Genomic DNA, 26,057 nt, shown 5'->3' with positions numbered 1-26,057 from the left:
ACCAAAGGAGAGGATGGAGTGGTCTTCCCCATTCTGCATCTCCAAGGTTGACCCAATATTACAGCACAGTATCCGTCGTCATCCCCCCCCCCCAGCACCCCACAGTCCTCCCACTCTGGACCATGATGGGCTGGCATTCCTCACCCACCCTGGTGCCCCACATCTCCCTGGAGGAATAGTAGCCGGCCCTCTGTGGCTAACCCCCCAATGGAATGAGGCACCCACAATTTCTGGAAAACTCCATGGGCTGCTCCCCCCACACATATTATGGGATGTCAGTGCGGCTTGATCCCAGGTAAGTGTGGAAAGGATTGCACCCAGTGGGTCCTGGATATAACCCTGCAGTGCCTAGGGCTGGCCCTGCTCAGGCTGCTCCCTCGCAGGTGACCCCAAATGAACACACACACGATTCTTTGGATTTTGGAGAGGCAATCAAACAGGCGACAGGAGAATTCAAAGGACTTCTTAACGTTTACTCGTTTGCAAACGGGACCTCCACACATGTAGAGGACCCAGAAGGATTACGATGATGTGGGTTTTATAGTCTTTTAGATAGGGGAGGGGGACAAGAGGACACAAAGAGAGAAAAAATATCCAGGGGAAAATAACATACAGGCAGACGCATCGGCAGTTTATTTACAGAGATATCCCTTAGAGGGGGTCTGGTACTCTGACTCATCCCTTTTACCCTAACCTTTTTATCCTCATTTGTTGATTGCCCTTATCTAGGACCTTCCTGTTCACCCTTGGAGGCCCATACCACAGTTAACGGGTTCTCTGAGAGGGATAGCTTTTTGGTTAGAGAAGAGCCTTATGGGTGAACTGGGCATCTTGGGATATTTCCATATTGTGAGCTGGGCATATTGATATCACAGGGCTGTTGTGAAGATGTGAGGGGCAGTGGGCAGGTGGGATCCTGGGAGGGGCAGGCTCAGTGGAGGCCCTACTCTCGTGTTCTGCCCTGGCAGGAAAGGCTGCAGCGCCCTCCCCCTCCAGGGCCCCCAGAACGCTCCCTTCTCCGCGGTGGCGTAGCTGCAGGGGGGGCGAGCACCCAGTCTGGCGAGGAGGCTCCATATGGCTCCGTTTTGCGCCCCCCCCGCCGGGAATGGCTCCGAAGGGAGGGGCCGCTTGCCCGCTCCGCTGAGCCTCCCCGCCAGCTACACCACCGCTTCGCGGCCTGCGGAACGCCCCGCCACTGGGGCGCGGGGAAGTGCTGCGTGGCCTCCGCCCGGCAGGGGCGCTGCAGCCGCTCCGCGAGCCCGCAGAGCGGACGCGCCGGGCTCGGGGCCGGAAGGGGCGGCCGGCCAGCCGGCAGGCGGAGGTAGAGGCGGCATGTCGGCGCTGGGGGACCCGGAGCCCGCGGGGCTCTTCCGTCCGCTGAGCGCCGAGGACGAGGAGCAGCAGCCGGACGAGATCGAGTCGCTCTGCATGGCCTGCCTCCGGCACGTGAGTGGCGGCGGCGAGGGGACCGGGCCCCCGGGCGGAGGTGGGGCGGGGCTGCCTGTCCCCGGAGAAGGCTCCCTCCCCCTCTCCAGGAGGCCCCGATCTTCGACTGCAGCCCCAGCCCCCCCCGCTCGCTCCCAGGGCACCCCGGAAGGGGAGCAAGCGCCAGACCGCAGACCCCGCTGCCCCCAGCACTCTTGCCAGAGCAGGACTGGGGCGCTTGCGTGGGCCACCCCGTTGCCCCTGCGGCCTGCAGCCCCAGCTCCCCCACCGGGGCGGCAAGAGCAAGAGGAGCAGTTTGCAGAGAGCAGAGGGGCAGGAGCTTCGAAGCAGCTCAGCTGGCGGGTCTGGAAGGAGAGGAAAGGGGTCTGTGCCTGGCACCCGCCTGGCTCCTTCGCTTCTCTGCCAGACCGGATGCCCAAGGCGACTGACAGCTGCAGACCTGAACCAAAACAACTAAACGGGCACAAACACCACAATGGAAACAACAACCGATAAAAGGAAGGCAGGCGTCCAGCACACCACTCACAAGTCTAAGCAAGCAGGTTGAGCCCTTGCCCAAAAGCCGTGAGGGGGCGTTTCTTGGTTATGCAGGCAGAGAACTGCGTAGTTGCGGCTTCACTACCGAGGAGTGATCAGGGAAATCCACTGTGTGGCTCTGCTTAAACTCTGGGTGTCTGTTTTGTGCCATAGTGGATAAGGGTTGGGGTTTTTTTGAAGCCAGGGGTCTGTTGCAGTGGCTCAGTCCTAAGATGATGATGTGGGTGTGTGAAAGGGGCCGGGGCAAAGTCTGCTGGGACCCTGATGTTTGGAATTATGAACACTTGGCTTTTCTCTTTCTCCACCTAGGGAGTGACTCGCTTGCTGCTGACCAGGATTCCATTCTTTCGAGAGATCGTTGTCAGTTCCTTCACCTGCAACAGCTGTGGCTGGTCCAACTCGGAGGTCCAGTCAGCTGGCCGGATCCAGGATCAAGGAGTGTGCTACACACTTGCCATTAGCAAGAAGCAGGTAGGTTGGTCTGCTTCTTGCTCCCCGTGGTGGAGTGTTGGGAACAGTGATGCTGCTGCTTCTGAGGAAAGGTTGGCATCTCGGAAGATTCGCTTTGGCACAATGTTCAATGCACCCGCGCCCCAGGAATCTTGCTGCTGGGGATTTGGCTGCCTCACAAGTGCACACCTGATGTGGGTCAGGAAAACAGCGGTTCCTGACCATAAAAAATCACCAAGCTAGTCCTGTTTGCTTTCTTAAACAGCAGAGCTGGCACCTTGTGTGGACAAGTGGCCTGCTTTTGTGCCTCAGAAACCAGCCCAGAGAAATCCAGCTCTGAGTCTGAGACAAGTTACTGGAAGTACCTTGAAGCAAAGGCCCCCCCCCCCCCAATCTCCATGGTTACAAATTGGGGGATTATTAATATTGGTCTGCAAATTAGCTTGTTGAAATATATGCTGGATTTTTAATTGTTTCTCGGGCTGGTAAGGGTAGGTCTTTTTTGGGGGAGGTGGTAAACATTTCCATGTGTCTTCACTGTTCTGGTAACTCTGGGCAGGAAGCAGACCTTCCAAGCATGAGGCAGGTGTCTGCCTTTCTTGAAACGTGGGGCTGGAGAACTGAGCTGGGCCAGTAGCTAGTGATGTGGGGCTCACACTGAGCCAGCCATCTTTCAGAACTGTGGAGAAGGAGCAGGCCTGACCTCTTTAGCCAGAGGTGGTTCTCTGCTTCACTTCCAGGCGCTTTTTTTTTATTTTCCAAAAACAAAAATAAACTAACACACATAACACATAACACAAAAAACACAACAAACTTCACTTTTTAAAAAAAGGCTGTGCAGGAAATCATATATCATTATCATATATCCCTAAAACTAATAAATCATTCCATATCTTAATCAGTTTTCTCTTCTAAATTTACCTCTTAATATCATTTCTCATTCATCATTCATCTATCATATATCATAGTATATATGTAATACAATCATCTAAATGCCCTATCATATATTTCTAAAACTTAATTTTCTACCAAGCATAAAATAATTTCCATTGCGCTGTGTCCGTTTGCACTGTTGATCCAAAATCTCTATAAGCCTATCCATATCCGCCACTTTCATTATTTTCTCTATCAATTCATCTTTCAATGAATAATAATAATAATAATAATAATACAGGTATTTATATACCGCCTTTCTTGGTCGTCAGATTTCTCCTCAGACTTTAATTCAAGGTGGTTTACATAGGCAGGCTGTTTAAATCCCCGTAGGGATTTTTACAATTAAAGAAAGGTTCTATCTTTCAAGAACCACACAACATTTCAGATGGAACTTTTGCGGTCTGTTATCACTTTCTGGCCTCCTCCCACACAGGCTGACAAGCAGCTCCCTCCGAAGAGCAGGTGGAATAACTCGGCTCAGCTTGTCAGCTGCTTCAAGGTCTCGCCATTCATGGTGCCGGTGGCCTCGAACTGGCAACCTTCAGATGTTATCTTCAGGCAATTGGAGGCTCAACCCTCTAGACCAGACCTCTTGCCATGGTATTTTAAAATGGTATTTTAAAATCCTTCCAATATCTAACATAAAATCCTCACTACAATTAAAATCATAATAACTAAATACACATCTTTTTCTTTATCTATAACATCTAAAATAGTTTTAAACAAAATAATTCAGGTTTTTAAAATGTGTTGCTCTAACAAGTTTTATATTATGCTTCCAGATCTGTTCCCATTGATCTATTATGATATTATGGCCTATATTTTGTGCCCATTTTATCATACATTGTTTTACTATTTCTTCTTGCATCTCAAAATCCAATAAAAACATATACATTTTTTAAAGTATATTTTCTTTTGTTTTTAACAATAGTCTATCAAATGGCATCTGTTCCATATAGAAATCTTCTTATTTGTCTCCCCCAAATCTTGAATCTAATTATAGGTGCGTCCACCAGCCCATCTCTACACCTTGCGTTCTTTTTTCTCTTCTTCCTCACTCTCCATGGAACATGTCTCAGAATTCTAGCTTTATTATCATCCACTCTTTCATGTGGAGCCTTCAGTAATTTATCTCTGTAAAAGGTTCTGATGAATTTCACATGAATTGCGTAGTCTGTTTCCAGTCTTTCCCTTCCACTTCCTCTTGTACTAATTTTTCAAATCCCATCTCTGATGCTGGCAAACTTTGGTCTTTCTTACCTGCTATCTTCGTTCATCCTTCCTTTGAAACTTAAATATCTTTTGTTTGCAATGCTCTTTGAGACGAGTTGTCCTCAGCGTATTAATAATAATAATAATAATAAACTTTATTTATATCCCGCCCTTCTCCCTAAAGGGACCCAGGGCGGCTAATACCAGGGTATTATCTTCCTTGCTGCACTTATAGACACAAATCCAGTTCTTGCAATGTCTTTTTAAATCCACTAGATGTCTCTAGATGTCACTGATGCAGTGTTCTTGTTTTTGTTCTCTTATCTTATTTATATTTGTAGCCTTGGCAACCACATTCCTCTGTTCGAAAGAATCTCAAAACATCCAATTGCTCTTTCCAGCAATCCCAAACAATAGTATCAAACCAAGGCAATAAACACTCCAATGCACAAACTTTATCCAAGGACAATTACATTGTAATCTACCAAAATTCAAAGTTATAAAGTTGTAATTATACTTTCATATATCCATAACAAGCTTGGCAAATCTCTTCTATGATTTCTCCTCACACCAATAAACAACTGGGGGGGGAAGCCTCCGCCCTCCTCTTCTTCTCACGGCCAAAAAGAACCAGAACAGGCAATCAATTACTCAGTCCACGCCAGGCATACACAAACGAAATAACACTTACTTAAGTCTTTCACCGTCTTTCCCTGCTGGGGCCTTCAGTTGGAGTCATCATGAATTCTTCACCATTGCTGCCAGACGGCGAAATCTCCTGGGAAAGCCCCCCTGGCGGGGCTTATCTCCTCAGGAATTGTGCCATCACATGGAGGAATTTGTCTATCCTGACAGATATCCCTGGTCTCCTTCGATCCGCAGTTTTTGGGGAAAAATAGAGTCAAGAGCTCTAGAAAGGCATGTCTGTTCTGCTGCTGGCTGGCCCCTCCCCCTCCACTTCCAGGCACTTTGAAGGACGTTTAGTCTTTGCTTCACCACTGAGGCTGAGAGCCAGACCTGCCCTTGGGAGCAGTGAGGGAGAAGGACTCCTTGTTCAATCCCCTCTCTGTGAGGATTCTAACTGCCATCAAGCCAGCGGGTCCCTCGGGAGGAGGTATCCAATTTCAGATGGAATTGCTGGCGTGTCCCTGGGTGGGAGAGCTTCACAGTGGGAGTCAGCAGCTACTGAGCCCAGGCGGAGCTTTGTTCATACACAGTTGTGAATCTTCTTGAAGACCGAAGGTGGGATGGGGACCTGCCATGAAATGTTTCTCCAGAGTAGAACATGGTGGTTGTCCTGCCTCAAGTCTTCCAGAGTTGGGAAGGAAGAGGTGCTTTGGGTTCAAGTGTTGGGAAATATTGAGGTGGGCATTTTGGCTGCTGTGCCACTAACTCAGTGCTGGTGCCAGGTTGCTGGGGGGCCTGGAGCAAAGCCCTGCACCTGCCCATGGTGCCTCATGCCTGTCCCCTGGTGCCACAGTGGATGCTGCCACCTCCATTGGCACTGAGGGCTCAGGGGCTAACTTAGCCACTCCTGGTGCCACCCAGGGAAATGGTCATCAGTTGAACCAAGTGTGTCACTTACCCTTCCCAGAGAGAAACTGCAGGTGGGCACCAGCTGCCAGGCAGGGGTAACCCAGGGACACTGTGAGAGGCCTTGCTGCCTGCTCACCCTTGGGTGGGCGGGAGGGCTTAAGCAGTTGGCGTGCACTTTTGACTGGCCCTTGATCCTGCCCATCCAGGTGGGCTGTCAGGGTCCTGAGCCAGCGTAACCTCTCCTGTAAATCATTCTCTTCAGGATATGAATAGGGAAGTGGTGAAGACTGACTGTGCCACTGCCAGAGTCCCCGAGCTAGACTTTGAAATCCCCGCTCTTTCTCAGAAGGGAGGTGGGTATATGGCCGTTTTGGTATGTCTTGGGTTAGTTGGCAATGGTCTTGGGCCACTGGAGCCTGTTGGTGTAGCTGCTGCAGTGTCTCATTGCAGAGAAGGAGCAGCTCTCCAGGGTGTCAGAAAGGTGTGATCCAGCCTGGGGCTTGTCAGGGAGTGGTGGAGGGAGCCTCTGTTACTGGACTGTGGCATCCAGTCTAGAAAGGGGCAAGGCAGCCAGTTGGTCCTGTCTGTAGAATCCAATCTCCCCTCTGCACTGAGAGCCTGCTTGTGTCTCTCTCATAGTTGAGTGTGTGACCTGCTTTTGGACTCTGGCTCGCAGCTGTGGTTCTCCATGAAATAGTGGGGGTGCCAGCCCAGTTCCTGCCCTCTGCTTGCAGGGGCTGCCAGCACCTGGTATTTTCTCAGGGCACCTGGGACTAGGGAGCATTGGCAGTGGGAGAGATGGGAAAGCCTTTGGACTGTGGCTTCCCTTCACTGTTGCTGTCCATGGTTGCGTAGCTGTGGGGGACCTGGCTGCTGGCAGGAGAGGGTCATCTGAGATCTGGAGCCAGCAAATGGCCCAACTTTGTTGTTTCCCATCAAGTGGACTTTACATGCTGAGGTGGAAGGCCAAAGTGCCAGTAAAGGGTTGTGAGGGGGTAACATCTGTGGTCTTTCTGTCTTTTTCCCACAATCACCAGCTCTGACCACCATCGAGGGGTTGATTGACAGAGCCATTGTGGGGCTGGAGCAGGACCAGCCAGTCCGCAGGGTAAGTAAGCTGCTGGCAAGGAAGCCAGAGGACCGAGCAGTGGCTTCACAGGGGGACGGGCGACAGGGACCTGTCTTGATCTTGCCGCTTAGCCAAGGGATTCCTGGCATGAGCAGTTGCTGCAGTGACACTTGGATAATTGTCTCTTAACATCACACAAACTTGCCATCGCTTCAAAAGTCACCCTGCGGGAAGCAGAATGTGAGCATTTTGCGAATGTGTTGAAAGGCCTTCTGGTTTGGATTGAGCAGTCTGCAGTTTAGCCAGTCAGTGTGGTGTCAGGGCCAGAAAGTCAGACCAGGCCTGGGAAGACCAGCTTCTGGCCCCCGCTCGGTGGTGGGGAATGGACTGGCACAGTCTTCTTCTATGTAGATGAGCTTGGGGGGAAGGGTGATAGAGAAACATCATTAGGACTTGAATCAGGGCAGCTCAGAGAGTAACTGGTAGAAACCCTGACAACTCATTTGCACCCACAGAGACTTAAAACACCCCCGTGCTTTTGGCCATAACTCACAACAAGCAGGGCTATTGGACATGGTGGGCTTACCTGAAGGTGTGGGATTGTGTTTTGCACAGCTTACGCATGCTGATAGCTCTTTCCTGTCAAGCAGTGGCTCCTCTTACTTTTGCTCTTTGGTCCCAGGAAACGGATGCAGGCCTGGCAGGAAAGATTGATGAGTTCATCATGAAACTGAAGCGCTTGAAAGAGGTGGATGAAGCTTTCACCTTTGTAAGTACCATTCGGGCAGGCTGGGGGGGGCAGGGGATCTGGCCTTTGTGCACGTGGGTGCCACTCTGTGCCTGTCCCCTCCACCTCTTTCCTTTCTGCCAGGTGCTTGATGACCCCTCTGGGAACAGCTTTGTGGAGAACCCTCATGCCCCACAAAGAGACGAGGCCCTGGTAGTGAGCCACTACAAGAGGACTGCACAGCAGGCCGCGATGCTGGGAATTGAGGTAATGAGGCTCTTTGGGGCTCTTGGATTTCTGGGGTGTCCTCCTGGCACATGCAGTTCCCTGTCAGGGCCTGCGTTGTGGTGCAGAAGCTCAGAGCTTTTGCACTGGGTGACGAAGGCTTCCCTGGACCTGTAATGCTCCCTTTCCATTCAATTCTATGATGCTGGAGTGTTGTGAGATGCACAAAGTTGTCCCTTCACCACGCTGTGTTCTCTTTTAGGTGGAGGAGCCCACTGACAACAGGGACGAGACTGCTGATGAACTGAGGAACGAGGCGAGTCAGCTGCTGTGCAGAGGCAGTGTGGGGGGGGGGAGCCTAGGAGTAGTGCAGAGTGTCCCTGCTGGGCCTGCTCTCTGGGCGGCTTTTGTCCCCAGCATGAGGGGCCCTCCGTGATCCAGAGCCTTTTGTTGACATCCTCAATGTCTTCCCCGTCCTGTCTGTGTTCCAGGTGCTGCACTTCAGCACAAACTGCCCAGAATGCAATTCTCCGGCTGATACAAACATGAAGCTGGTGCGTATCCTTTGAGGTTGTGCAGAAAGAGCACGTCAAGTTCCAGTTCTGGCCTGTGGGGCCCTGTGAAAGGCATGTGGCCTTCAGACACTTGTGCAGGGAGTCTGGGATGCAGGGCTAGTTCTGAAGGTGCCAAGATTCCAGAATGACCCTGATCTTGGGAAACCACCTCCTGGCATGACTGCAGACATGGGGCACATGTCTGTGTCACAGGAGAGCCTGAGCTCGGCTTCCTGAGTCACTAAGAACATAAGAACATAAGAACAGCCCCACTGGATCAGGCCATAGGCCCATCTAGTCCAGCTTCCTGTATCTCACAGCGGCCCACCAAATGCCCCAGGGAGCACACCAGATAACAAGAGACCTCATCCTGGTGCCCTCCCCCACATCTGGCATTCTGACTTAACCCATTTCTAAAATCAGGAGGTTGCGCATACACATCATGGCTTGTACCCCATAATGGATTTTTCCTCCAGAAACTCGTCCAATCCCCTTTTAAAGGCGTCTAGGCTAGATGCCAGCACCACATCCTGTGGCAAGGAGTTCCACAGACCGACCACATGCTGAGTAAAGAAATATTTTCTTTTGTCTGTCCTAACCCACCCAACACTCAATTTTAGTGGATGTCCCCTGGTTCTGGTATTATGTGAGAGTGTAAAGAGCATCTCCTTATCCACTCTGTCCATTCCCTGCATAATTTTGTATGTCTCAATCATGTCCCCCCTCAAGCGTCTCTTTTCTAGGCTGAAGAGGCCCAAATGCCGTAGCCTTTCCTCATAAGGAAGGTGCCCCAGCCCCGTAATCATCTTAGTCGCTCTCTTTTGCGCCTTTTCCATTTCCACTATGTCTTTTTTGAGATGCGGCGACCAGAACTGGACACAATACTCCAGGTGTGGCCTTACCATAGATTTGTACAACGGCATTATAATACTAGCCGTTTTGTTCTCAATACCCTTCCTAATGATCCCAAGCATAGAATTGGCCTTCTTCACTGCCGCCGCACATTGGGTCGACACTTTCATCGACCTGTCCACCACCACCCCAAGATCTCTCTCCTGATGTGTCACAGACAGCTCAGAACCCATCAGCCTATATCTAAAGTTTTGATTTTTTGCCCCAATGTGCATGACTTTACACTTACTGACATTGAAGCGCATCTGCCATTTTGCTGCCCATTCTGCCAGTCTGGAGAGATCCTTCTGGAGTTCCTCACAATCACTTCTGGTCTTTACCACTCGGAAAAGTTTGGTGTCGTCTGCAAACTTAGCCACTTCACTGCTCAACCCTGTCTCCAGGTCATTTATGAAGAGGTTGAAAAGCACCGGTCCCAGGACAGATCCTTGGGGGACACCGCTTTTCACCTCTCTCCATTGTGAAAATTGCCCATTGACACCCACTCTCTGCTTCCTGGCCTCCAACCAGTTCTCAATCCACGAGAGGACCTGTCCTCTAATTCCCTGACTGTGGAGTTTTTTCAGTAGCCTTTGGTGAGGGACCGTGTCAAACGCCTTCTGAAAGTCCAGATATATAATGTCCACGGGTTCTCCCGCATCCACATGCCTGTTGACTTTTTCAAAGAATTCTATAAGGTTGGTGAGGCAAGACTTACCCTTACAGAAGCCATGCTGACTCTCCCTCAGCAAGGCCTGTTCGTCTATGTGTTTTGAGATCCTATCTTTGATGAGGCATTCCACCATCTTACCTGGTATGGATGTTAGGCTGACTGGCCTATAGTTTCCCGGGTCCCCCCTCTTTCCCTTTTTAAAAATAGGCATGACATTTGCTATCCTCCAATCTTCTGGCACTGTGGCCGTTTTGAGGGACAAGTTGCATACCTTAGTCAAGAGATCTGCAACTTCATTCTTCAATTCCTTAATAACCCTTGGGTGGATGCCATCAGGGCCCGGTGACTTATTGATCTTTAATTTATCAATGAGGTCTGAAATATCTTCTCTTTTAACCTCTATCTGACTTAACTCCTCGGTTAGGAGGGGCCGTTCGGGCAGCGGTATCTGCCCAAGGTCTTCTGCCGTGAAGACAGATGCAAAGAACTCATTTAATTTCTCTGCCATCTCTAAGTCTCCTTTTATCTCCCCTTTCCCTCCCTCACCATCCAGAGGGCCAACCGCTTCTCTGGCGGGTTTCCTGCTTCTAACATATTTGAAGAAGCTTTTATTATTCTCCTTAATGTTGCTGGCCATGCGTTCCTCATAGTCTCTCTTGGCCTCCCATATCACCTTCTTACATTTCTTTTGCCACAGTTTATGTTCCTTTTTATTCTCCTCATTAGGGCAAGACTTCCATTTATGGAAGGAAGCTTCCTTGCCCTTCACAGTCTCTCTAACTTGGCTGGTTAGCCATGCGGGCACCCTCCTGGATTTAGTGGAACCCTTCTTTCTTTGCGGTATACACCTCTGCTGGGCCTCTATTACTGTTGTTTTAAGCAGCCTCCATGCACTCTGGAGAGATTGGACTCTTTTTACCTTCCCTTTCAACCTCCTTCTAACCAGCCTCCTCATTTGAGGGAAGTCCGCCCGTCGGAAGTCAAGGGTTTTTGTTAGAGATTTGCCTGGTATTCTTCCCCCAACGTGCACGTCAAAACGGATCGCAGCATGATCACTGTTCCCCAATGGCTCAGTAACGTTTACATCTCTAACCAGGTCCTGCGTACCGCACAATATTAAATCCAGAGTCACCTGTCCTCTGGTGGGCTCTGTGACTAGCTGCTCTAAGCCACAGTCATTTAGCACGTCAAGAAATCCGGTTTCCTTATCGTGACCAGAACACAAATTGACCCAGTCAATATGAGGATAATTGAAGTCCCCCATGATTACAACCCTGTCCCTCCTTGTCACCTCCCTGATCTGTTTCCTCATTTCAAGGTCCCCATCAGATTTCTGCATGAGTTTCCTTGACTGTCCCTTCTCAGAGATCCCCCATTTCAAAGAAGTCGTCATCATGGCCACCATCTGTGATGCCTGTGGGCACAGGACAAATGAGGTGAGTCTGCTTCTGGTTGGAGGAGAGTGGCCTTCTCAGGGAACCAAAGAGGTCTGCTGCTCACTCTTGGCCTGTTTGCAGGTGAAATCTGGAGGAGCCATAGAGCCTCTGGGGACCAAGATCACCCTTCACGTGACAGATCCCTCAGACATGACTAGAGACATCTTGAAGGTACTGCACTTTTTCAGGGGGCGTCTTCTACCATGTGATGTGTCCCTCACTTGTGGCCTTTTGCAGCTAAAGCAGGTCATTCAGGAACTAAATGAAGTCTCCTTCCTTTCTCACAGTCTGAGACCTGCAGGGTGGAAATTCCAGAGCTGGAGTTTGAGCTGGGCATGGGAGCCCTGGGGGGCAAGTTCACGACTCTGGAAGGCTTGCTGAAGGACATCCAGAGCCTGGTGAGCGAGGGTGGTGTCGGCTGCTAGTTCTCTCCTTGGAGAGACACCCCTTGCATCTTATCTGGTGTGGCCGTGGCAGAGCACCCAGTGGCTGGGAAGTGTTCTGGTCTCCTAAGGGTGTTGTGTGCAATCTGGCCGCAGTAAAGGCAGAGCTGCAACTGCCTGGCAGGGGTGGTGGCTGTTTGGATGGCCTCAAAACGCAGGCTGGCTGCCCTTGAGCAGCAGCCTTGACATGATGTTGTCTCTCCACAGGTGGCAAAGAATCCCTTCACCCTGGGGGATAGCTCAACCCCCGACCGAACAGGGAAGCTCCACGCCTTTGACAAGAAGCTGCAGCAGGTAAGTGCTTGCTCCCCTGTATCTTGTTCCCAAGGTGGGGCTCTGGCAGGGCTGCAGTGTGGCATGAAAGGCATTTTGGTCCTTGGGCCTGCTGCTCCTTTTGCGCTGAGCCTGTGGGCTGCTCTCCAGCTGGCAGAGGGCTTGAGAATTTTTTTCGGAAATAAAACTTTTGCGCCTGCCTTTTTTTTTTGCAACCTCCAGATTGTGGACGGAGAGCTGAGAGTGCACTTCATTTTGGACGACCCTGCAGGGAATAGTTACCTCCAGGTAGTGCAGCGGGCAGGGGAAGGCAGGGGGGAGTGAGGAGTGTGGGTGTGGGGTGCCTCGTTTGCTGGACCCCACTTTGGTTAGCGATGCTGGAGGCAGGAATGAGTTTTGCAGCCTCCTTGGTCAGGGGCAAGGGCCATGTTAACTACAAGTGGCTTAAAACCACTTGTCTTGCTGAAAAGGCGACTGAGGAGGCCTTGTGCCGTCGCCCTTTGGGACCCTCTTGGTCAGCCCTGACCAGGGCTTCAGACAGAATAGTTCCTCTGCCTGATTTGGGGATGCTGCCAGGGGCCAAATATAACCCTGCCCCCGTCCTCCCTCAAGTGCACCATTGCATACAGCGTTGTAGGGTAGTGCTCAAAGCGGCTGTGCTGGGCCGTGCCCCCAGAGTGACTGTGCTGCTTCCTGCTTGCAGAACGTGTATGCCCCTGATGAAGACCCAGAGATGCATGTGGAGCGCTACGAGCGGCTCTTTGAGCAGAACGAGGAGCTGGGCCTCAATGACATGAAGACAGAGGGCTACGAGGCAGACCTGCCCTCCGGGCGGTAGTGGTGCCCTGGAGCGCCCAGCTTCCTCTTTGTGGACGCCGCCTTGCAACAGCTGGACTGTCCTTTCCCCACTGAGGGCAGAGACGCCATCTTGGGAAGGAAGCAGCATTTTGCTCTTGGGATGAAACGAGCTGCTGAACGCTGGCAGCAAGTGGACTATGTATTAAAGCTGAACTTTGGTGTGTTTGAGAATGTGTTTATGTTAAGGTTCTATTTTTCATGGGGAAAATAAGGGTTTATTTCTTCCACCCCCACCCCAGGTGTGTAGTTCTGAAGGGGGGGTGTTCAGGCCTTGGTTCTGTCCTGGGTGCTGCTCGGCACGTGAATGGTGGCTTCTGCCTGTACTATTCCCCCCCCCCTTCCTCAGTCTTACAATTTCCATCTGTTTACTTGTATTGGCAACCTTCAGTCTCGAAAGACTATGGTATCGCACTCTGAAAGGTGGTTCTGGCACAGCGTCTAGTGTGGCTGAAAAGGCCAATCCGGGAGTGACAATCCCTTCCACACCGGGAGCAAGTGCAGTCTGTCCCTGGTCTGTCTCCCTGGCTATGGGCCGGCCTTCTTTGCCTCTTAGCCTCAGACTGTTGGCAAAGTGTCTCTTCAAACTGGGAAAGGCCATGCTGCACAGCCTGCCTCCAAGCGGGCCGCTCAGAGGCCAGGGTTTCCCACTTGTTGAGGTCCATCCCTAAGGCCTTCAGATCCCTCTTGCAGATGTCCTTGTATCGCAGCTGTGGTCTACCTGTAGGGCGCTTTCCTTGCACGAGTTTCCTTGCACGAGTTTACTATGGAGCAATAAAAATGAGGTCTTCTCGTAGGTGCGTTGGTTCAAGAATGGACAGGCACCAGGTGCCTCCTGGGGGTCCTGAGTGGGCCCTGGCATGGTTGGTGTTGTGACAGGAACCAGAGAAGGTGCTGCAGCCCTTGAGGAACAGGCTGGCTGTCACTTGCTGAATTGAGAACTGCCTCTGCTTTCTGAAGGAAGAAGGCAATTCTTTACAGCAGTGGTTCTGAAAGTCCTCCTTAGGAGGAGGGACCCCCCCTAAGTGCTTGCGGGGGTGGAGGTGGGGTTGCAGTGTGCTGCTGCTGGGGCAGGGGGGTTCCTGAAGCCGCCTCCACAGGGCTCCCGAGGCCTGGAAAGTTTTAGAAGAAGCGAGTGGAATCCTCCGGCGCCTGCATCTCCACAAACTGCTTGGTTTTGGTTTAGTTTGCTTTTTGTGTTTGCAGCAGTTCTTTCCCTTGTGTGCGGCTGGGCTGGGCTCATTCCCTGTCTTAAGGGGGGAGGTTTGGCAGGCTGGCTCCTGGGGTGCTGGGGGACCGCCTGGGGTCCTGGAGTGCGGCTCTTGTGGCCGGCTGGGGCTCCCACCGGCTGCTGCCTGCGTGGCGGAGGCTGGTGCAGAGCCTTGGATGTGCAGGGCCAGCAGTGAGCCTTGGGGCGCTCAGGAAGACGTGGGGCACGAGCCTTGCACGCCTACTCGGAAGTGAGCCCCTTGTGCCCCATGGGGCTCGCTCCCAGGAAAGCGTGGCTGGGGCTTTGCCGGAGGACCTGCACTTCCCCAGGCCGCCTCCAGAGGGCGCGCGCGGCCCCGCCGGCCCGCTCTGCGTGCCGGGTGCGACCATGGAGTGCCCGGCCGTGCGTCACATCCGCTCGCCTCCTTCCGGCCCGCGGCCAAGATGGCGTCTGCGGCGGGCTCGGGCCTCTCCAAGGCGGAGTACCTGCGGCGGCGCTACCTGGAGCCCGGCGGGCCCGAGGGAGATGTGGCGGCCAGGAAGCGGCGGCGGAAGCGCAAGAAGGCGGCGGCGGGCGGGTGGGTGGCGCGCCGGGGAGCCGGACGGCCTGGCCGGGCCAGGGAGGGTCCCTTCGGCCCCGCCTCGGGGGGCCGGTCCGCCTCAGTCCTCCGAGGGCCCCGGCAGCGGCTCTCCAGCAGGCGGCCCCCCGGAGGCGCCTCCAGGCACCCCCTGCGGCCAGCAGGGCCAGCAGCGCCTACAGCCCCCTTGCAGGTCTTGGGAGCCCTCAGAAGCCCTGGGGCGAGCGAGGCGGCAGGATGGCCCCCGAGGCTACAGCTGTGCAGCCGCTGCAGCCCCCACACCTGCAGGGCACCTCCTCCAGCCCCTCCGCTGCGGTCCGTGGAGGGAAGCCCCTGCCTCTCCACGGCACTCCCACCCCCCAGTGGGGTCCAGTCTCCCCACGGCCAAGCGCTTCTTGCTTTCGCAGGTTGCTGTAGGCCTGTCTGCACAGCACAGCTATTTCCAACCAGCCTGTGGCACGCTGATGTGCCGCGCATGGTCTGCAGGTGTGCCACGGGAATTTGGGGGAGGGTCACCTCTTACTAGGGCCATTGGGGGATGTGAGCCCCCCAGCAGTATGGTGCACCCTGACAGTTTAGTGCCTTGTCAGTGTGCCTGAGAAGAAGGAGGTTGAAAGTCACTGCTGCAGCCTGAGTGCTTGAAGAGACGAGATCCGGAGGAAGTTAACTGGTAACCTGACTGAACGTGCTATGGGCTTCCAGTGAATAAAGCATTATGCTCTGTCACTTGACTAAGGTCTCTCCCCATCTTTATCAGACACAGAACACCCCCCCCCCCGCACCCATATAGATACATGTCTTTATAGTCCTTCTCTCCATTCCAAACTTTGGTGTGCCCCTTCCTTTTTCCAAGTGTACCTGAGCCTAAGTACTTCTTAGTGCTGACATTGATTTTATCTAATAATTTTTTCATTGGCACAGTAGTGTGTTAGAAATGAGGGGCTATTCAGCTAAATGATGCCATCTGCATGTTTTAGAGTCATCATGTTTAGAAAACATGCTGGTTGATCCATATTTTATTTCCTTGATATCCAGAATGCGCATCGTGGATGATGACGATACAAGCTGGAAAAACATTTCTGCTGAGCAGGAAAAGGAAGATGAGGAGGGGGATGATGGCGACTTGCCTGTGGTGAGTACTTTGGGGCTGGGAATTGAATGCCTAGTTATGCAAAACTTCCTTTGCTAAATCATGTATGTATTTGTGATGTTCTTATCCCTGCTCTGTCTAAGAGGCCTGTCCTCGCCAGCTTTCCAGCACTGATGCAGCTGCAGTGCAGCCCTTGAGGCAAGGGAACAAGCACCCCCTTCCCTTCCCTTCCCTTGAGGAAGCTTCTGTGACTGTCTCCCCACTGCAGAATGCAGCACATGCCCCATTGGCACAACTGCATTGGCACTGGAAAGCTGGCAAGGACTGGGCCCTAAGAAGCTCTGGGTAGAGTGTGTGCTTCTTTACCCTGATAACTGCCATGAAAGGCAGAGGTTTATGCTGTGATTTAGTGCATGGTCCTAGGTTACCCAGTTGGTTTCACTGATAAGTAAGATTTTGAGTTTGGGGCGCCTCAGACCTTGTTTGATACTATGGTACTTTGCTGTCCTGAGTTCTTCGCTACACTTGCATCAGTTCTCATGATCATTCTTATTTTCAGATGAGATGCACTGGTGAAAATGCATAATTGCCTGTGTGAGAATGGCTGGGTGGTCTGGTGTGACAGGGCTCTAGTTTGCCTGACTGTCTTGTGACTTCTAGGTGGCTGAGTTTATTGATGAGCGACCAGTAGAAGTGAAATGGATGGAAGAATTCCGCACCAGTAACAAGTGGAAGCTCCTAGGAGGTCAGCATTCTGCAGCTTTACAAAGAGGGCAGGCGGTTTCAGGCTGTGTGAGGTATTGGGGCAGGGTTAGCTCAGTACTCAGTCAAACACCCAAGCCAGGCACTGTTTGGAGAAGAGCTCAGGATGCTGTGATGGTTCTCTTTTTGTAGACTTGGCAGAACAGGAACCCTAGAAGGTGCATAGAGGAATGATTTGGTAAACAGCTGTGGAAGGATAGTCAAGAAGGAGCAGGCATGCCCTGGTGAGAGGGGGCCCCTGTTATAACCATTAGCATTTGAGGATCATAGAGGGTGTGTCCTCTTAAAAACAATAGAGAGATCAGGGGATTCTCAAGAGTGCAAACTATACAGCAATCATAAAATCTAACACAGAAAATACATAGGCAAACACACGTTTTAGTTTTTTAAAAGTTAGACCTATTCCTGGATATATTTGGGGTGCTGATTTCAATTGCATCAGTTTTGCCCTCTTACGTCTTCTTTTGGAGATATGGCATAGCTTCGTTAGTGAATGGTTCAAACAGCTTCCTTGTGAGGAAGACTATGCAATTGGCATCCCAAATTCATATAATCCATCGTAAATTTGAAAAACATTTTTCTGACTCTCAATTTCACAGGCCTGTTATTGTTTGCTGTTTAATTCCTCTCATTCTCCAAGATGGTTCTCTCTTTTTTTCTCCTCTACAATCCTGTGAGATGCAGGTTAAGCTAAGAAAAGGAGACTGGCCCAATGTTTCCAGCCCCACTGTGGAGTAGGGTGTTGGATGTAGGTCTTCCTGGTCCTTGTCCGCTCTGCCGTGCTGCCTTGCCTGTTCAACAGGTATGAGGAATCTTGGTTGAGTGTCAAATGCCAGACCTTGCTCATGCTTCTGAGAGGACAATGCAGTTGGGGAGCCCTAATGGAAGTGAGGCTCAGAGAGGAAGCTGTGGTGATCTCCAGAAAGACTATAGACACTTGATTCCAGTTGGCAAGATGTTCTCTGCTCTCATCTCAGCAGAGAGGGGATAATGCAGCTGACCAACTCTCTGGCCAGTGGACACCCGCTGCAGCAGTTCACACAAGTATATATCATTGTGCAGAACTCTAAATTATGACGGTTTTAACTGTTTTTTAGACCAGAATGAAGAGTCACAAAGCTCTGACGTTTCTGTGACTGCAAAATCAACAAACAGGTGAGGGGCTAAATTGAGCAGATAACTGACTTGCCTTTTTCTGGCTAGGTCTGCTGGTTGTATTTCTTAGGTAATTTATGTAATATGTGAGAGGTGGGGGAAAGCTCTGAAAATAGGGTTTTATAGTATATTCCTCTGATATGTGACTCTTGCTTATATGTGGAGCATTAGACACATAAGCGAAGGGGGTGATGGTACCCCTGCATCACACCTGCTAACTGGGTAAGGGGCACTTTTTAAAGGGGGTGCTCCTCTTTTAGCTGAGGGAGAGTAACTGGCCTGCCTCACCCCAGCAGTGTCTTTTCTAGTGAATGTCTGCTGGTGTTCTTTTGCATCTTTTTAGATTGTGAGCCCTTTTGGGACAGGGAGCCATTAGTTATTAGATTTTTCTCTGTAAACCGCTTTGTGAGCTTTGTTAAAAAGCGGTATATAAATACTGTTAATAATAATAATAATAAATAATGCAGCAAGTGTTAGATACGTAGAATAAGAGAGAAGGGTGGCTGTAGAACCTCTTTTTTATCTCTGATACTTAAACCTACCCTGTTAACAAAATGTGAATTGATAATTGGTCGAGTTGTTAAATGCTTTGACGGACATGTGCTGCAGCTTTCTGTTTTGATTGTCCTTCCAGTTCAGAAGCCACAAAAAACAGAAAAACAAAGTACTCCCCAGACCTGACCCCGCCCAGGAGGGGCCGACACGACTCCCCAGATTTGTGTTCTGAAAGGCTTCATTCTGGAGCAGTCAAAAGTCATTCTAAGAGTTCAAGTGGCAGTATAAAGGAGCATTTCTCTGAAAAGCGCTCTACTCACCTGAAGCGAGAGGCTGCATCCCATTTGTCACCACCTAGGAAAAAACTGCCAGATTTTGATACGGACCTGGACCCACTGCCACCTGGGAAGCAGCCATCGTCCCTTGCAGGACCAAGAAAGCAAAGCCACAGTAGAGGCAAGTGGGCTTGCAGAGGGTGCTGGTCTTTCCCCAGGAGAGTGTTTTCCAGGGTGTGTAGTCTGTAGTCCTTACTGAATGCATGATTGCTGATTTTGGATGTTTGCATGTTTCTTCACAGGCACTTCTCCAGCCCTTAGACCCCTCCAGCTACCAGCATCCTCCTCAAGGCAGTGCCAGAGACATGATTCTGAATCTGGATCTGATTCCTCTCCCCCAAGGAGGAGCACCAAGGCTGCCTCTGATTCGGACCTTTCCCCGCCACGCGCTCCTTGCAACACAAGTGTCAATTCCCAGAACTCTCCTGATCTGTCTCCGCCAAGGAGGAGTCGGCACAGGTCTTCAGACTCAGATTTATCTCCTCCCCGAAGGGGTCTGAACACTGACAAGAAGCCCCGCAGGTCAGGAAGCCCCCCTGACCTCTCGCCTCCCCGTCGGACCAGAGACTCCAAAGGAAGGGGAGACGGCCACCGGGTAAGGAAGGGCTCTGCCTTTGGCTCCAGCAACAAGTCTGCAGGCTCTTTTTGGCAGCTGGACTGCTGTGGGGCCTTGTCAGCAGAGCCTGTGATTGTGAGGTGGGACAGAGGGGAATGGCCTGTCCTGGGGCTGCCTTGCATTCTGCTAGAAATCTGTGTCATTCTGCTGAGGCTGTTTGTCTTTGATGCGTCAGCTGTTGTGCTGCTTTTGGCTTGCAGGACCCTCAGATGCTCTCAGGGGGCAAAACTGGCTTGGTGTCGGCCGAGCTGCTGAGGAGGGAGCAGCAGGAGTTCAGAAGGCAGGATGGGAGCAGCAAAGACTTGGAAGGTGAGAGCTTGGTGGAGTACTGTCCGCCTCTGCCTTGTGACCCATCTCTGAGGAGCAGTCGGGCTGACGCCAGGAGTGCAGTTTTTCCCCAGGACAGACCGCGTGTCCCTGGCAGAGGCAAGACTGGAATTCCTCTCCCCCAGTCCAAGGAGGTTTTTCCCAGGGTCTGTGCCCCTTTCAGTGTTCTTCTCACTGTGACACACGCATTGTTCAAGTGCTTGTACTTTTTGTAAATTAAAAAGCAAATGCTCACCAGACTTCTCTGCAGATCCGACCTATATAGTCTGGCCCCAGCTTCATTGCTGGGTGAGGCATTTATCTCTCTGCTTTCTTTATATTGACCAAGAGAGCAGGTGGATTTCCAGCCCTGTTTTGGGAAACTGGTTGCTGAGAGAAGTCCACTTTCCATATATCCGCAGTAGACACATAGAGATGGCTGCTCAAATTGTCATTCAGTGTTTGGTGCAGAATGACATTTTATGTCAGAATGCCAGATGCAAGGGAGGGCACCAGGATGAGGTCTCTTGTTATCTGGTGTGCTCCCTGGGGCATTTGGTGGGCCGCTGTGAGATACAGGAAGCTGGACTAGATGGGCCTATGGCCTGATCCAGTGGGGCTGTTTTTATGTTCTTATGTGCAGATGGCTTAGATGCCAGTGCATCCTAACACCGCTGCTCTGCTTCCTTTGCCCTGTCTTGATGCAAATTCTTTTATTGGACCATGTGCCAGGCTTCTCTGTCCAGGACCCATGGCAGCATGTTGTCCCTCTCAGGGGAGCTTGGTGAAGCCAGGGTGAACTGCTGGGTGGAAGAACTCTGCAGAAAAGCAAGGCCCTGGCCAGGCTGTCTGCAAGCTTGGCACTGATGTGCAGGGACTGCCAGCTGCAGCCATGATTGGAGGGGCTCCTGTGCAAGAGTCGTTTGAAAGGGATGGAACCCAAAGGCTTGGCAAAGGTGGCTGCAGAGGGTGGAATGTGGAAGTCGTCTCTGGGTGAGCAGGGGGACAAATCCTCGCTTTTCACGTAATGGTCTGTGAAATTTAGCAGCCAAGCGATCAACTGTAAGTGCAAACCGTCTCACTGCTGATCTGCGAAGCTCACTTTTGCTGGTTGTTTAGTTTTTGTCCCCTGTTCATGACCCACTTGTGCCAAAGTTTATTCGATCTGCTCATTTACTGATAGTGGTGTTGGTCCATTAGATGGAAACAAACCTGCAGTCTAAGGGGAGCCCGATCACGTTTCCTCTCTTCTCTCCCCTTCCTCATCTTTTGCTTACTGTCTGCTTGATGAAGCGTCCTGTGGGCCTTGCAAGCTCACAGCTTTGATAGTCTGTTATTTCTTGGTTGGTCTTAAAGGCCTTGCCCAACTCTGGAGTATTCTGGGTTGGCTTGAGAGTGAGAATCTCTGAGTGTTCTGTTGTGGCTGGCTTGAACACCTCTCTTTTTCAGCCGAATCGCAAGATGCTGAAACCGTTTTCCGGGACAAGTCGGGCCGCAAGAGGGACCTGAAGCAGGAGCGACTGGAGCAACGCAAGAAAGTGGAGGAGAAGTCCGAGCGAGATGGACAGTATGCCAAGTGGGGCAAGGGGTAAGCTCGTGGCACAAGTTTTGCATTCTGGCAGGGCTCCTGTGAAGTGTGTGTGTGCCCCTCCCAACCTGTGCAGAGCTGTCTGTGCAGCTTAGGCTGCCCTGGACCGCAGTGACCCTTGACCTCTTGGGGTGTGTGCCTTGGGCTCTCCTGGCCAGGAGCCAACCAGTGACTTTGCCGTGTCTGTCACAGTCTTGCGCAGTGCAGGCAGCAGCAGCAAAATGTGGAGGATGCGGTGAAGGAGATGCAGAAGCCGCTGGCGCGCTACATTGACGACCAGGACCTGGACCAGATGCTGCGGGAGCAGGAGCGAGAGGGGGATCCTATGGCAGACTTCATCAGGAGGAAGAGGGCCAAGGAGGGGAAGGATGCAAAAGGTCAGCCCCTGGTACTGTGGGGGAATGGCTGTGGACCCCCCCTCCCCGAGATTTGATGATGCTGCCTGCGAGAAGCACTTGGAGGCTTTGGCTGATATTGGTTGCAGCAACCGACCTTTGAACCATGGCTACTCATTGGGGTCGTGTTGCTCCTATTTCCAGTTCCAAACCCTTCATGAGCGTGTTGGCTGGTGTTTCATTTCCAGGCCCGCTTTGGGGTTGCAACCATCAAAGCTCTAAATGGATCCTGTAAGGATACAGTCCAGCCATTCTCAAGGCACTGGAGCAGGTCCTTCTCAGCAGGGCTCTCATCTAACGAGACCCCCTCCCTTAGGAGGCCCGACCAGGCACTCCTTCCCCAGACCTGTAGGAACCTGGCTTTCTGTTCCACTTTCAGAAGGGCTGGCACCTGGCAGCGGGGTTGGTGCTGTGTTTCCAGGCTGGGGGTTTCTGTGTGTTTTGTAATAGTGTCATGGTTTTGTTTTGTTTTTCTTTGGTTATAATAAACCATTGCAGCCCCAGTAAGAGTACTCCAGGGGAGAAGAGTGGGGTACGAATGGTCTAAAATGTAAATCAATGAAGTAACTGTTTGTGTCCTTCCCCAGGAAAGCCTCGTTACAATGGGCCGGCGCCCCCACTGAACAGATTCAGCATCTGGCCCGGGTACCGCTGGGATGGCGTTGATAGGTAAATCTTTCTCTGGAGCCCTGCACGGCAGCAGGAGGAGCCTTGTCCCAGGGATGACCCGTCTGCCTGTCCTGACAGGCCCTGCTGATTGACAGGGCTGCCAAGACCTCCTCCGTGCTCTGGCTTTCCTCTCTTGCCACCTGCTAGCCTCTGAAGGATCTTGCGGCTGCACCCCTAGGAGAATCTTAAGAGACCAGTGAGGCTTTTCTGGGGGGCTGCGGGGAGGTTCTCTCTTTCAGCTGCTGCCTCCCCCGTGTAACAGCCCTGACTTCAGTGCTTAAGGCTGTAGGTGCTGGAAAGGTCAGTATCACTTGGTGCCCTTTATACCAGGGCCTTCCCAACCACTGCCTGGGGGCCGGATCCGGGGTTTGGAGTAGCCTGTCCGCCCCGTGAGTGGACCTTATTTTGCTGGGTCTCTGCATGCCTTCTGTCTCGTTCGGGGGACAGGGATGCTCTGGGCAGTCACGTCTGTTGCCTGGATGTCCTGTTGCGCAGCCTTCTGTGACTTCAGACAAGAGACGCGACTGCCCAGAGTGTCCCTGTCCCCTGAATGAGGTAGGAGACGTGCGGCAAACTGGAGGAATGGTAAACTGCCGTCTGAATGGGGACTGCATTTTCATGACGCAGTGGTCACAAGTTTGGCAGTCACTGCTTTCTACAAATCTTTGGTGCAGCCACATTTGGAGGACCAGTGGTACAGTTTGGGTTTCCATACCTCAGGAAGGATACTGTGGAGCTGGAAAGGGGGCAGCCAGGCAGTGGCACCAGGGATCATCCAATGCAGCTGATTGCTGGGAGCTTTGGGTGGAAACATACGTGATATATACTGTGCGGCATGTGCATGCCAGAGAGGTGGTGACTGACTTTCTTTCGTGGAGCCCAGGCCTATCCACGGCCGTCAGCCATGAGGGCCTCATTGCACCTCCGGGTCTTGAAGCAGGACCCCCCTGAGGAGCAGAAGTGGGGGAGAGCTGTGGGCCTCCTGCCCTGCTTGGTCACTTCCTTTAGGATGTCTGGTTGGCCGGTGTGGGGAGCTGGAGGGCAGACAGATGGCCCTTGTCAGTCTGATCCAGCAGGGCTACTTTTGTGTTCTGGGGCTGGGCAGTGGGAAGGTGTTGGTTGCGGAGTGCAGCCCTTCTCCCCTGGATAGATCTCTGCAGAGTCCCTGATGGGTGCCCTTCCTGTCGTGCCTGCAGGTCCAATGGCTTTGAGCAGAAGCGCTTTGCCAGAATTGCAAGCAAGAAGGCGGTGCAGGAGCTGGCATACAAGTGGAGCGTGGAGGACATGTGAATGGCGGCTCCGGAACACAAGAGGACCTCCTGATGTTGCCATGGCTGTGTCCATCACAACTAGGAGGAGGGGGATTCACCTTAGAGGACCCTTCAGGGATGTCCCAGAAGTGGCTTCCTCTTTCTAGCCCCAGGCCAAAGGGATGCTGCTGGGAGTTCTGGAGTTCAGAATGTGCCAGAAGCAGTGCCAGGGAAGCCCCACGTCCATGCTGAGCCTTCTGGAAATCCAGTGCGACTGAAAGATGCTGACCCCTCTCCCTTCATCTTAGTCTCACAGATCAGTGGTGGATGCAGCAACCAACCTTCGGGGGTGCCCCAAATCTCAGGTGCTTTTTGCTTGGTTGGGGTGATGGACTCCTCATTCCCACATGCCTCAACCAGGCAGGCAGTCGTACTCATGGGTGTAAGACTACTGGCTGGTTTGTGGCGCTTTGACCATCTGGGGAGAAAAATGCATAGCTTGTTGTTGGGTTTCCTGCCTTGCAAGATTAGGCGGGAAGCCAGACTCACCTGCAGAAGCAGGACCTCAAGACATGGGTTGGGAGCTCTTGCCTTTCCCCTTGAGCACCTGTGTTGGAGTTCCTGCCCAGCTGCAAAGAAGTCAGGTGCAGGGAGAGCCTGGCCTGCACCAGGATTCTTCACAGGGCTTGTGGCGGGGCCACTTCACAGGTCAGGCCTCAAATGCCCTTTGTGATTTGGCTGTGGAATTTGTAAAGTTAACTTGCTTTCTGTTGGTTGTTTGTCTGTTAAATATGTTTTTACTACCTGTTAACACAAGGAACAAGTGGGATGTTTTGGCTTGAGCTGTTGTGAGTTTGTGTTAATCTGTGGCTTTCCCAACTACTTCAGTCACTTGCAGCAGGCATGTGACTTAACTGGAAGGAAGCAGGGCCCAGGAGGTGTTGAAGGGTTGTTTGGGGGGAGCACAAAAGCACTTGTGTGTTTGTGTGTGCTGCCTCCCCCCTCCGTGAAGGGCTGGTCTCACATGTGAGTGTGACCCAGAAGCTTCTTAGGGCTTTTCAGTTGGGTCTGGGGCAGAGGGGAAGCTGAATATCTGATCTATGGGAGATGGGGATAGGATGCCTGAGAAATGGCTTTTCAATCTGTAACAAGCAATTTTTTAATCAACCAGTTGCAGTAATTTGTCAGCGGTTAACTTGCTGAGAACTGTGTTTTGACAAATGTATCATTTAGTTTTGGGAAGAGCTGCTTGTTCCCCCCCCCCCCCCATCATTTCAGATGGTAGAGGCTGCTGGACACTCCAGGGCTTCTGTATTAGGGTGTCCAGGCCCTTCTCTGTGGCGGAAGCCAGGCGTGATCCGAGGAATTGGGGCTCACAGCGGTGCTCTTGGAAAGGAATGCCCTCCATTCTTGACTGATCCTTGAGGGAAAGTTCCCCGCGGCAGCCTGCATGGCTGAGTGAGGGCTAGGGGGGAGCTGCCAGGGTGGGGTGGGCTTGTCGTCTGTTTTTGAAAGGATGCCTGCAGGGTTTGTGTTCTTTGTACTGGTGGCTGAGGTTCTCGCTCTCTTGCTTCCTCCCTCCTTGCCAGGTGTGGTTTGAATGGGAAAGCTGTTCCAGCAGCACAGAACTAGCTGGAACCCCTTTATGTTGGCCAGGTTAGGTGGGTGGATCACTACTGGCCCAATCTGCCTGTCAGAACCTGAGGAAGACCGAGAGGGCTGCAGAGGGGCTGGCCTGCTGGGAACCGGGCTGGAGCTAGTGCCTGTGTTGCCAAATCCTAGCTGCACCTTGGTCTCCCTGCTCCCTTGCCTTTCAGTGTGTTGCACAGAGACAGGTTCATAACACCCCTTTGACTCCCTGGGCCCCCCTCTTCCCCACAGGCACTGCTCCTGCTGAAATCATGTACTCTGCAGTTGCTCTGCCCTCTGCTGACTTAGACCTGAAAGTGTGGGGGTTGTTGGGGCTAAAGGGCTACCAGGCAATCTCAGCTGTGTCAGCTGCAGCTCCAAGAGTGCCGTTGCGGCCGCTGTGGGAGGAGTGGCAAGTGGCAGTTTAATACATGTGTGCTGGAAAGGGGGTGACTGTGCATTGCCACTCAGAGGGACTCTGGGGAAGGAGCTGACCCCTGCAGGCACCGTTCTGGTGTCATTTCCGTTGTAAACAAGACTCTGGACTGAGCTTGTTGGCTGCAGGGAGGAAAGGAGGCTCTACAAGCTACACGGACCAGCCAGCAGAGTGTGCTGTGGCACCAGCTGCCTGGATCTTGTCCTCCAGGAGATCAGCATATCAAAGAGGCAGCTAGTGGCAGTCCTGAACTAAAGAGCTGTTGAGAACTCCTTATTCCT

At 52.2% G+C, this 26,057-nt stretch overlaps 2 protein-coding genes across 2 annotated transcripts; both read left to right on the top strand.

Moving 5' to 3' along the window:
- Positions 1 to 1,302: 1,302 nt before the first annotated feature.
- ZPR1 (ZPR1 zinc finger) lies at positions 1,303 to 13,411 on the top strand. The gene is made up of 14 exons (XM_066639492.1): positions 1,303 to 1,446; positions 2,293 to 2,454; positions 6,380 to 6,470; positions 7,155 to 7,225; positions 7,869 to 7,955; positions 8,058 to 8,180; positions 8,401 to 8,454; positions 8,630 to 8,696; positions 11,622 to 11,692; positions 11,774 to 11,863; positions 11,980 to 12,090; positions 12,343 to 12,429; positions 12,631 to 12,696; positions 13,112 to 13,411. Exons 1-14 carry the CDS (start codon positions 1,333 to 1,335, stop codon positions 13,244 to 13,246), a joined length of 1,329 nt encoding a protein of 442 aa, XP_066495589.1. The 5' UTR covers positions 1,303 to 1,332; the 3' UTR covers positions 13,247 to 13,411.
- Positions 13,412 to 14,913: 1,502 nt separating this feature from the next.
- On the top strand, positions 14,914 to 24,553 carry BUD13 (BUD13 homolog). The gene is made up of 11 exons (XM_066639615.1): positions 14,914 to 15,050; positions 16,086 to 16,182; positions 16,801 to 16,885; positions 18,000 to 18,057; positions 18,692 to 19,008; positions 19,130 to 19,482; positions 19,704 to 19,812; positions 21,259 to 21,397; positions 21,590 to 21,774; positions 22,380 to 22,461; positions 23,658 to 24,553. Exons 1-11 carry the CDS (start codon positions 14,917 to 14,919, stop codon positions 23,749 to 23,751), a joined length of 1,653 nt encoding a protein of 550 aa, XP_066495712.1. The 5' UTR covers positions 14,914 to 14,916; the 3' UTR covers positions 23,752 to 24,553.
- The last annotated feature ends 1,504 nt before the right edge of the window (positions 24,554 to 26,057 follow it).

The sequence above is a fragment of the Tiliqua scincoides genome, chromosome 11 (genome assembly GCF_035046505.1).
Source record: "Tiliqua scincoides isolate rTilSci1 chromosome 11, rTilSci1.hap2, whole genome shotgun sequence".
In the NCBI taxonomy this organism is placed as follows: domain Eukaryota; kingdom Metazoa; phylum Chordata; class Lepidosauria; order Squamata; family Scincidae; genus Tiliqua; species Tiliqua scincoides.
Note: the sequence above shows the minus strand (reverse complement) of the source record. Positions and strands in the feature narration are given on the sequence as shown.